Source organism: Nerophis ophidion, linkage group LG10 (assembly GCF_033978795.1).
Source record: "Nerophis ophidion isolate RoL-2023_Sa linkage group LG10, RoL_Noph_v1.0, whole genome shotgun sequence".
NCBI lineage: Eukaryota > Metazoa > Chordata > Actinopteri > Syngnathiformes > Syngnathidae > Nerophis > Nerophis ophidion.
In genome coordinates this window covers 30,268,793-30,280,879 of record NC_084620.1, presented here as the reverse complement: position 1 = coordinate 30,280,879, position 12,087 = coordinate 30,268,793, and the positions used below count along the sequence as shown (strand labels likewise).

Below are 12,087 nucleotides of genomic sequence, written 5' to 3'. Positions count from 1 at the left end.
CATCCTAGCTGCTGTCAGTGCCATCATTAAGAAACGCTTGAGGGAACAAACCTGCGACCAGTACCAAGTAGGACCCAACCAGTGGTCCTTCTCTTTGGGTCCAGAGGTGAATCAGGCTGGGCTACAAGCCGTTGTGGACTTTGCCTATACTGGAAAACTTTTAGCAGTTTACACTGTAACCCAAATTAAGGTAACAGCTCGTGCACTGGGAGTTCCCAGAATGTTACAATTCTGTGACAAAACATTAGGAGCGGATGACGGTTCTAAAAACGACTCCGCTAATGAAGAGATGAAGTGTACCCTCCAGTCTGTAGAGCAGCTGTGGGCAGATGGAGTGGGCTGTGATGTCATTTTGGATGTGAACGGAGCTTTGTTCCATGGTTGGTAAAACACTCTTATTTTGATGTTCCCATTAGGTTGATTTGGTTTGTACCCAACTTTTCTGTCAGCCCACAGGGTCATCTTAGCAACAAGCAGTGGCTACTTCCAAGGCATGTTCACCAGCGGCATGAAGGAATCCCGTCAAAGCCGTGTTGTCCTTCCCTTAAAGGTAGCTCCAGAGTTCGGGGCTCTGATTAGTTCTTGCTACCGTGGGATGCTACCTCTTAGCTGGGACTGCATCTTTGAGACAGCCTGCACGGCACACCAGTTTCAGTTCAAGTCAGCCGAATCACTCTGCCTGCTCTTCATGAGACAGGAGATGGGAGCAGATACCTGCCTGGATGTTGCCTCCTTTGCGGAAGCTTATGGGATGTCAGAGCTCCTTGAAGAAGCCAATGACTACGTGCTGCGGAACTTCTTGGAGGTTTCTGCCCATGCAAAGTTTTTGGACCTGCAGGCTGAGAAGCTTCTGGACTTTCTCTGCAGCGACGGTCTGAGCGTGCCGTCTGAGCTTGTTGTGTTTCGAGCTGTAGTCTCCTGGGTGGAGGCGGATCCTGAGGAGAGATGGGGCCGAGCTGGAAAATTGATGAAAGGGGTTCGTTTTTCCCTAATGACGTTTCGAGAGTTCAAGGAGGTGAGTAAGTGCTTTCTAGGCAGTGCTTGATGTTTGGGTGGTGGTACGTGTCTCAGTCCTTCCATTTTGTTATCTTTGGAGAGGTCAGGGCCATTAACCTGCGCATGGAAGCCAAAGAGATGCAGCTGTACAGTGCTGCCTTCAAAGAGTTTGGGTCCACCCTGTCCTCGCAGGATCAATGGCGAGTGAGGCGCCCCAAAGCCTCCTTGGTTCTTGTTGGGGGGGACCAGCTCAACCCAGACGTGGGTCCTCGCATACCAAGTCGAGAAGTGTGGTTTGCCAATTCCTTGCGCTCTGGAACAGGCCTGGTGAAGGACATCGAGTGGAGGAGGCTGGGCGAGGTTCCAAGCAAGCCAATGTTCAGACATGCAGTTGCAACCATCAGGGGGCGGCTGTTTGTTGTTGGAGGATGTCACTTTTACTGTGAGAATGATGTGATGAAATCCACCTACAGGTGACCGTTGAACCACACACTCTTCCACCTTATCCTTGAAGGTGGTCTTACCTCGTCTGTCATGTTTTTTTACGCCAGCTACGACCCTGTGCACGACGTTTGGAAGAGATGCGCTGACATGCAGGAATTTCGAAGCAACTTCTCACTGGTGGTGTTTCAAGGTCGGCTTTACGCCGTCGGTGGCGATAAGGAGATGCACAACAACTTGGACAGTGTGGAGATGTATGACCCAAAGGCAGACTCCTGGAGGTGAGGAAGGCCTAATGCATAATGGCAATAAGTTTCGTTGCTTAGTTTTTTGTTTTTTTTATCCCTGTCGATTTCTTCTCAGTTTTGTCCATCCTCTAGACCAACCACTAAGTGGGCAAGCTGCTACCATCTTCAATGGAAAGATCTTCATCGCTGGAGGTTTTGACCACCAGTACGTGTGTCTTACTTCTCTGTTGCTGTACCACCCAGAGGCAGGAAGCACTCATCTGGCAGATATGACCCAAAACCGAGCCCAGCACTGCATGGAGGCACTGCGAGGTTGCCTCTACGTGGCCGGTGGCTTGTGCAATCTCAGGAGGTTTTATACTGACCAGCTTGCCTGTGAGTTGTACGATCCCACGACCGATTCTTGGACATCTTTTGCTTCACTGCCCATGCCTCATGTGGGAGCAGCTTCAGCCTTTTTGGAGGAGAACCTCTACATACTCGGAGGGTACTGCCAGGAGGACCACAGTGAGTCCGGACTTGTCCACCGGTATAACCGCAGCACCCAGCGCTGGGAGATCATGGGAAAACTGCCAGCAGCTGTTACTGACATTAGGGCTTGTGTGCTACAACTGCCCCAGCACCTAAGATGCTAGTCATGTTTTGTGCTGATGTGTCTCAAAGTTTAAAATATTTTAACAATAAAAGTCATTCAGATCTTGTGTAAATTGGACAGGCACTGTAGTATGAACTGGACCAACTCAGGTAGGAGATGCTAGAATATTATACATGTTCCTTGCTGTACAATAACACATGTATTGTTTTGTTTCCGATATAAAGACATTCGAGTGAGAATGACGATAAGAAATTGAATGTAAGTATGAGCCTACTACACAGGTGTCAAACTCGAGGCCTGGGGGCCACATATGGCTCACCACGCCATGTATTTGTTCATAAAGTCTGAAAAAATTATATACTACATTGCATATCTTCTAAATTAAATATTATGCGATCATGCATGCAACAATATATTTTAAGCATTTGTTATGGTTATTAAAAATAAATACTTAAATATCTGCTTGTCACCTTGGCGTACAATTTTCAAAGAAAGTTATCCACCAATCTACTAGAAAAAGAATATAATAACCGTAAACAAATGTTTGTGCAAATTTTTTAATAAGGCTATAATATATTACATGTTGCTTACGTGCAGTTATTTCTCCAGATTCTCTGAACCTTTTGATGATACTACAGACCATAGATGGGGAAATTCCGAAATTCCTTGCAATAGCTCTTTGAGAAATGTTGTTCCTAAACTGTTCGACAATTTGCTTACGCATTTGTTCACAAATTGGTGACCCTCACCCCATCCTTGCTTTTGAATGACTGAGCATTTCGTGGAAGCTGCTTTTATACCCAATCATGGCACCCACCTGTTCCCAATTAGCCTGTTCACTTGTGGGATGTTCCAAATAAGTGTTTGATGAGCATTCCTCAACTTTCTCAGTCTTTTTTGCCACTTGTGCCAGCTTTTTGGAAACATTTTGCTGGCATCAAATTACTAGTGAGCTAATATTTGAAAAAAATAACAACGGTTTCCAGTTCGAACGCTGAGTAGCTTGTCTTTGCAGTCCATTCATTTGAATATAGGTTGAACAGGATTGGCAAATCATTTGTATTTAGATTTTATTTACAATTTACAACTTCAATGGTTTTGTGTTTTGCATATTTTGTAATATTTGTGCTTTTTTGTCTGCTAACTAACTAAATAAACATGAATGTACTGTAGGAAATGTAGGATATGTTATATGATAAATTACTCCTAGAGTGGTTAAAGGATAAAAGTTATCTCAATGTGCTTGTATTGTAGTTCAACTTAATTTAAGGTGATTTTTGCTTGTCTGCTTACCAAAATCACAAGCTATACGGGACCTTCAAACAATAACCAGGTATAAACTAATAATGGTGCTAATAGACCTGAGGTGTCAAACTTGGTTTTATTGAGGGCCACATCGCAATTATGACTCCCCATAGATGGCTGATTTACACAATGTGCCACCTTCACTGGTTTTGGGGTTTGTACAACAGCGTGGCTTTGTAGTAAAAGAGTGCGGGTACTAGACTGGCCTGCCTGTAGTCCAGACCACATTGAAAATGTGTGGCACATTATGAAGCCTAAAATACGACAACGGAGACCCCGGACTATTGAAAAATGTAACCTGTACATCAAGCAAGAATGGGTAATAATTCCACCTGTAAAGCTTCAAAAATTAGTCTCCTCAGTTCCCAAATGTTAACTGAGTGTTGTTAAAAGAAAAGACCATGCAACACAGTGGTTAAAAATGCCCCTGTGCCAACTTTTTTGCAATGTGTTGCTGCCATTAAATTCTAAGTTAATAAATATTTGCAAAAAAAATAAAAAAAGTTTCTAAGTTCGAACATTAAACATCTTGTCTTTGCAGTCTATTCAATTGAATATAAGTTGAAAAAAATTTGCAAATCATGGTATCCTGTTTTTATTTACGACTTACACAACGTGCCAACTTCCCCGGTTTTGGGTGTTGTACACCAAAAATCACATTTGTTAACTTAGACTACAACCAATTAGGTTAGGTTACTACACAAAGATACGTTTGTTTTGCAGGCTATAAAATTAGAACATACATTAAACAAATAGACAAAACTAAGATCCCAGACATTCAATAGAAAGACCTTCCACACAAAAAGCAATACAAACAGTTGATAAGATGTGTACCCAAAATTTCCCAAAACACGGACAGAATATATACTTTAAAATCACAAACAATTAAAGTTAGGACAGGCCAGAATAAAATAAAATAAATACAACCAAAAATTACACAACAGCATACATGGAAAAAATGTGACCATAACTTGTTATTAGGACAAAATCTGAACCATTTTGTCTTCACTCTTTGGACCAGAGGGGAGATGGTGAACATGTGTTGCTACAGAGCATATTTTCTGTCACTCCCCTAGAAAGAAGAAAATATTGTGCGCCTGCCCCACTCTCCACCGTCACTATAAATAGTTTGACTATAAAATTGTTCATACCATACCTCTGCATAAAATTGTAAAATTCTTAACATTAAAGGAAACAACACATGGGTCTTTCCTTGTCTCCCACTGTGGTTAAGGTGAAGCCAAGTGGTGCATACGCTTCATTATATTCCGGTACGGCAAAAAAAAGGGTGTTCCCCCAGGTCACACATGCACACCCGTCACTTCCCCCAAGGGGGCCCGCCCCTCTATTTGATAAGGACTGATATAGAGAAGCATCCATTAAAATGGGGGAAGTTAATACGCGCTGTGTTTGTTTATTGTACAAGGTGGCTGGAGAAGGCTGAAAATCACCAGTTAGTCATCATTCTTGTCTTTCAATGATAAAGTGACCAAACTCTAAGACCAGAGAGAACGACAACAGAGATTATATTATGGTAAAAAATTATGATGGCTTCGACAACATTAATTTGAGACAGTTTTCTCAAACTTTATTAACTTTATTGGCCTTCTTACACGCGGTAGAGCAATTTCTGTTTCCATCAATAGTGGTCCCAAGATATTGATACGTTTGCACATATTAATTGGCCCGGTGTTTATTATACAACACACTATAAAATTTAATTTACACATGTTTTAAGTAATTTAGTCTAGAAACTGTCCTACTACCTACATGTTTTTGTACAAAACCCCAAACCAGTGATGTTGGCACGTTGTGTAAATCATAAATAAAAACAGAATACAATGATTTGCAAATCCTTTTCAACCTATATTCAATTGAATAGACTGCAAAGACAAGATACTTAACGTTCAAACTTTGCTATTTTTGCAAATACTAGCTCATTTGGAATTTGATGCCCGCAACATTAACCAGTGGGACTCGAACCTGGGTGTGATTTGTTGAAGAGGTTCATTTAGCCTACAGACGTGTATTTATAAATGGTTGATTTATACAGGCTAGTGAGGTAAAGTGTTGTACCTGACAAGTTTCGGCTACCTTGCTTCTGCAGCCTTCATCATAGGTGTCACACCTGGGTGTGATTTTTGAACGTTTTGTGGACTTTTGCTCACTTTCCCACCTTTTCTTCCCCACTTCCAGTGTGACTTTGCTGGGGGCGTTTTGGACATGTTGGGCATGCCTTGACTCGGGTGGCACTTGTGGGACTCAAACCTGGGTGTGAAATTCTAAGTTAAGAATTATTTGTATAAAAAAAAAAGTTTCTCAGTTTGAACATTAAATATGCTTGACGGTGGAAGAAGGGTTAGTGCATCTGCCTCACAATACGAAGGTCCTGAGTAGTACTGGGTTCAATCCCGGGCTGGGGATCTTTCTGTGTGGAGTTTGCATGTTCTCCCCGTGACTGCGTGGGTTCCCTCCGGGTACTCCGGCTTCTTCCCACCGCCAAAGACATGCACCTGGGGATAGGTTGATTGGCAACACTAAATTGGCCCTAGTGTGTGAATGTGAGTGTGAATGTTATCTGTCTATCTGTGTTGGCCCTGCGATGAGGTGGCGCCTTGTCCAGGGTGTAACCCGCCTACTGCCTGAATGCAGCTGAGATAGGCTCCAGCACCCCCCGCGACCCCGAACGGGACAAGCGGTAGAAAATGGATGGATGGATATATAAAAAGCAAATTAAAGTACACAATAGCAAGGTGACAGAGGGGTTAGTGCATCTGCCTCACAATATGAAGGTCCAGAGTTTTATCCTGCACTCGGGATCTTTCTGTATGGAGTTTGCATGTTGTCCCCATGACTGCGTCGGGTACTCCGGCTTCCTTCCACCTCCAAAGACATGCACCTAGGGATAGGTTGATTGGCAACACTAAATTGGCCCCAGTGTGTGAATGTGAGTGTGAATGTTGTCTGTCTATCTGTGTTGGCCCTGCGATGAGTTGGTGACGTGTCCAGGGTGTACTCGGCCTTCCGCCCGAATGCAGCTGAGACAGGCTATAGCACCCCCAGCAACCCTTGAAAGGGACAAGCAGTAGAAAATGGATGGATGGACAACGTGCCAACTTCACTGGTTTTGAGTTTTGTATTTGGTTGGTTGACAAACAAGCAAACACACCACAAAATATACAGAGGAACCAGAACTGAATTGTGTTTTAAGATAAGAGATGTATCTCAGCTTAGAATTGCAAGCAACATTTAAGTTACAAGAATCCCCGCCAATAATTGTCATAGCAAAAGTCATAGTAAGCCTTGTAAGGTCCGCCCAAAACATCTGGTCTTACTCGCTAGCATTAACTTATAGCATTAGCTAGACATCGACTTAACTTTGTTTTTCAATGCTGGAGAGGAAGAAAGTGAATGACAGAAATAATCATCAAAAGCATGACAAATTTCTGTACTGTACTAAAGTAGAATTGTCATGTCTTGGTGATCATGTTTACTTTGGCTATGTTCTGTTTGATCTTTGCATTTTGTCAGTTCGTGTTTTTTCACTCCCTGTTTTGTTTCCATGACAACCCATTAGTTTTCACCTGTCCTCATGTTACGCACCTGATTCAGTTGGACTCACGCACCTGTTATTAATCATGTCACCACTATTTAAGCCTAAAACAAACTGCACCAAAGTCCTCGTCATGACAAGAATGAACTCATAACGCCAGCAAAGGTTGTAAAAATATTATGTAAACAGCGGACCATGGAGAAGCTGGAAGGGGATATCGTAGAAGTCCACTCTGCAAGGTACATTTTTTACATTAAAATGACATTACTTCATGATAATACTACTGTAGTTTTTTGTAATACATTTGATCGTATAGTTTTTCATGCAATATTTATATTCTAAAAGATTGACTTTTTTCTTTAAAATGCATACCAGAGAATTAAAATTGTGCTGTTTTGGGCACGTCAAGCACTGATCAAATTGATTTGAAATCATTATCAGTGAAGGGTGTTGATTTGAGATACAAGTGTTTTGAGTTAAGAGCTCTGTCACACAACTAATTAAGCTTGGAAGTTGAGGTATTATTGTAGAACAAAAAAACATTTTTGTAAATTTAGATTCTTCTGAATACAGCCCATTAATAAATGTACCCGTTTAACCACTTTGAGGGTAACTTATCGTAGAAAATGCCCTACATGCGCACATGTGGTGGCAAATGTAGCAAAGACACTCGCAGGTCGTTGTTGGGTCCTGGCATCTTGCCCATATTCTCCCACTTTTGCAGGGCGGGGTCATAGCGGTGGACCATTTTGGTGTCGCTGTAGTCCTCCTGGCTGTATCCGCCGAGTAGGTACACCTTGCCCTCCAATATGGCGCTACCTGCCCCCACATGAGGCACCAGCATGGACGAGAAGGCGGTCCACGTGTCACTAGAGGGATCGTACACCTCACAGGTCAGTTGGTCTATCGCTGTGTCGTTACTGTCCACTGTGAACCCCCCGGCCACGTAGAGACGGTTGGTCAGGTTCTCCATGCAGTGGTAGGCCCGTGGTTGAGACATGTTTGCTAAGTAGGTGCTTCCTATCTCAGGATGGTACACGAACAGAGAAGCCAGACAGAGACAGTCGCTGTTCAGTCCTCCAGAAATAAAAATCTGTCCTTGCAACACTTTGGCCACATGTCCACCCAGGGTTTGATCCAGCGGACAAGCCAAGCTAAAATAGAAAATGGGAGAATTTTAAAAGTCCATGACCATATATTGGGGTTTTACTTCAAGCTAATACCACGTGTCTTAGCATGTTCTTGTTTCTTCATTACCCATTTATTAGCATATATGACCTCCTGATCATTAGCTACAGCTTTTAGCAACCTGCTATATTCTTATATATACCTTCCTACCTCCAAGAGTTTGCAGCTGGTGAAAAGCATTCCACGCTCTCTATGTATTCAGGATCACAGCACCCCCCGATGGCATAAATGCTCCCACTCTTTACCACCACAGAGAAGGAGTTCCTCTTCTGGGTCATGTCTGCCATTCTCTGCCAACTGTTTTGAAGTGGGTCGTATCTGCGGTGGAAGAAAATGCATTTATAATTTAAGGTTGGAATATAAACACCTGGATACCTCACCTATACACGCAATTCAAGGTGTCTCCGGTGCCATAGTATTTCTTGCCGCCCAATACGTACAGTTGTCCTTTGAGCACCGCAGCTTCATGACGAAACCTGGAAGGCTCGGGCATATCGCTCAGCCGCCTCCACTCCATTTCCTTTTTTATTCCTGTGTGGTTCATCAGGGAATTCCCAAACCAGACTTTGCTGCTGATATGTCGACGGCCCAGGTCCTCAGAGATTTGGTCACCTCCGGTCAGGACTAGATTCTGTTCTGGCAGGTAAACGCGGCACTGGCTCTGTGGTGCCATATCATTAGAGCAAAAATCCTTCCAAACTGTTTCATACAGTTCTGTCAGGTTGTGTTTGGACCACATGTTCACAGACTGAACTTCTTTGAATTCTTCAAAGGTCATGAGAGGGAAGTAGATGGTCTCCATGAGCTCCTTGGCATGTCGAAGCCTGGTTTTGGGTCTGGCTTCAATCCAGGCTGCCACTGCCTTAAACACAACCAGCTCAGATGGAACACAGAGCGAGCGACTTTGAAGGTACCTCAAGAGCTGTTTGGTCGGCAGGTCTTTGAACTTGGAGGTGCTCGCCACCTTTTGGAAGTTCCGCAACACAAAGTCGTCAGACGCTTTGAGAAGTTGCCTCACCTGGTAGGCTTCGGCAAAAGATGCCACATCAAGGCACGAGTGTGGGTTGAGTTCCTGCCGTAGGAAGTCAAGGCTTAGGGAGAGTGCCGGCTGGTACTGGAGCTGAAGGGAGATGCTGCTGATATTGAACACACGACTCCAGCTTAAGGGAATGGTGCCACTGTAGGAGGAACCGATGAGAACTTCCAAATCTGAAGCTGCCAGAAAGGGAAGGCTGATGCGGGACTGAGTGGACTCTCTCATGCCTGAACCAAACATTCCACGAAAGAAGTCACTGCTAGCAGCCAGGATGACTCTGTGGACTAGAAGCAGGACAATTAGACTTCCTGGAGGGAACTATGAGCGTTAGAAGATTGGCTGAGTGCGCTACTCACCCGGAATTGATGATCCAACTGCTTCTAGGATGACGTCACAGGCCACTTGGTGTAACCCCATTTCTTTAATGGACTGCCAACTAATGGCCAGTTGTTCTGCAGCTGAGATACCTTCTTCATTAGTGCTTGATTTCTCCTGCATCTTCCTCAGACAATCCAGCATTCTGTAAGCGCCCATGGTCTGAGCTGCCGCCTTCAGTCGCTCCACCTCATCCAGACAGGATATGAGTCCAGTGTAGGCAAACTCCACTATCGCATCTAACCCACGGTGGTCCACATCTATATCCATGGAGCTGGACGGCCTATGCTGTCCTTCCTGGTAGACGTTGTTCAGACTGTCCTTGACTAGGGAACTGGCGGCTGCCATGACGATGGAGTGCGTGTGGATTTTCCTGCCATCTTTGGTGTTCAGGGTGAGATCCGTGAGCAGAAACGAGTCCCGGAACGTCGTTAAAGTGTGGAACATCTCCACATGGTGGTCGTCTTTGCAGTAAACTTTTGCACTCTCTTCATTCTGGGAGCACATTGCTTCCTCCTCATCATCTTCACTGAGCTCCTCCTCATCTTCATGGCCCCAGAACCCCACAGCGGCTCTGCCCTCATCTTCCCAAACATCTCTTCCCTCTTTCATTGCTGTATTTTGTCCCTTTTTCCACTTTCTTTCATCATCATGACAACCTTCAATCTGGAGATACTTCTTTTCATCTTTAGAAGGTCTAGTACCTTCATAGGAATCTAATGTCACTAAGCTTCCCTGCTCCATCTCTTGTAGGCTGGAAAGGGTTACCAGCTTCTTATCGTTGAAAAGTCTATAATCTTCCTGGGAATCTCCGGCTGCTGAGATTCCCAGCTCATCTTGGCTGGGAAATGTTACCAGCTGCAAAATTCCAATCCCCTCACTCTTAGTTTCTCCAACAGCCTCTTCCTCCTGCTCACTCACCTCATTGTCTGCCTTTTCATCGTCTTCCCCCTCGCTCATCCATGGTCTCACCCTCCGCCTCCCTGTTGTTCTCCACCTCTCCTCCATCTCCCTTCTCCATTGCTCCCTGCCAGGCTGCAGCTGTGGATTTGCCACCTCCATGGAGCTTGCTCAGAAACAAAACATCACTCCGTCTTCACTGCGTCTTGTTGCCTCGCTCTCCTGTCACGTGCACCTCATCGTCCTTGTGAGCCAACAGGTTGCTATATCGGGCACACGGCCGTGTATCAGCAGCTAATTAGAATCCCAGCCTGTCTGAGGTGCTAATGTTGCACATGGCCTCTCCATGCATTGAAGAACTGCATTATTTTAAACCTCAAACAAACATCTGACCCACTTAAAGACAGCCATCCAGACTTGGAGGCAACTGGGTGCCACCTGAGGCTCTCTCTGTCTTCACGAGCACTTTTAATTCCAAGTCATCAGATTGAGGGATCAGTATTAAATGCCCGGAGCACTGGGCCAAGGTGGGTTCAAATTGCTCCTCTGCATTTAAACTCTGTGGAATCCGGGTCAAGGCTCAAGAAGGGGGCAGGCAAACAAAACCACACATTTACACCTGTTGTTGTTGTTGCTTACAGTATGCTGTTATAAGGAGCAAACAGGTGTTAAAGAGCCGACACAGGGACCTCATCAGAAGCTGACAAGTTCACTTTGTGATCACATGGACCTTTGCGTCTCTCACCCTCACAATGCTGCTTTTGCAGAGTGGCTCCTGTTGATAAGTAAGACTTAAAGGTAAGACTGAAGGTGTTCAAAATCCAGCCTTAGTGCTGGAATTTAGACTGTTTTTAAACGCCTGTTCTTTTCAAAAATAAAGCAAACATCCGAAGGAGATAATTCCGTTGGATGCCGTTGTTTGTTGGCTCTATAAATGTTGTAAAAAATTAAACAAATGTATTATTAATGAGATATGTTGTTGGATATCACAGTAATTTGCTTTAAGTTACCCATAACACAAAGATAATATGTGGAATTTATGTTACAATCACTTAGAACCTGGATTGTTTTTAACATATTTAGTGTGCAAATGCATCAAAAGTGGCCACTGCGTTATTCAAGTCTTTGCAATTTTTTGTTTGCGGCCATCAGAGGAAAAATACTTCCAGAAATCCCTGCTATTAGAACACAATGGAAGTCACTTTTGCATAATAAGTGACATTTTTGTTGAAGACTAATGGTCCCTTCACTGAGTTACCGCTTAAAATGCGCCTATACCTGCCCACGATCGCTGCTGCTCTGAGACAGACACACACATACACACACATTGGCAATGAGTCAGCTGCTATTACGCAAACCCACGCACAAAGTCAAGGCGTTTAAAGAACACGAAAGCCCCAGAGCTGACAAGTTCACCCCCGATGAAGCTGAGGGTGTCACTATAATCTTT

General features: G+C 44.1%; 2 protein-coding genes across 4 annotated transcripts in view; one reads left to right on the top strand and one right to left on the bottom strand.

Moving 5' to 3' along the window:
- si:ch211-63p21.8 (kelch-like protein 33) overlaps window positions 1-2,392 on the top strand; it is a 2,843-nt gene extending 451 nt beyond the window's left edge. Inside the window, exons 1-5 of one of the 3 annotated variants that reach the window (XM_061913416.1) lie at window positions 1-380; window positions 450-1,015; window positions 1,189-1,469; window positions 1,548-1,718; window positions 1,801-2,392. The exon at window positions 1-380 is cut by the window's left edge and continues 451 nt beyond it. In XM_061913416.1, the coding sequence (XP_061769400.1) occupies window positions 1-380; window positions 450-1,015; window positions 1,189-1,469; window positions 1,548-1,718; window positions 1,801-2,320 (1,918 nt within the window). In that variant the 3' untranslated portion in view covers window positions 2,321-2,392. Of the gene's footprint in view, window positions 381-449; window positions 1,016-1,098; window positions 1,470-1,547; window positions 1,719-1,800 lie in introns of all 3 variants that reach the window. The other 2 variants (XM_061913415.1, XM_061913417.1) reach the window with 2 other exon arrangements.
- An 814-nt stretch (window positions 2,393-3,206) lies between these two features.
- On the bottom strand, window positions 3,207-11,237 carry LOC133560648 (kelch-like protein 33). The gene is made up of 4 exons (XM_061913414.1): window positions 9,719-11,237; window positions 8,707-9,646; window positions 8,477-8,644; window positions 3,207-8,292 (listed from the first exon to the last, which is right to left on the bottom strand). Exons 1-4 carry the CDS (start codon window positions 10,797-10,799, stop codon window positions 7,770-7,772), a joined length of 2,712 nt encoding a protein of 903 aa, XP_061769398.1. The 5' UTR covers window positions 10,800-11,237; the 3' UTR covers window positions 3,207-7,769.
- Between the last annotated feature and the right edge of the window lie 850 nt (window positions 11,238-12,087).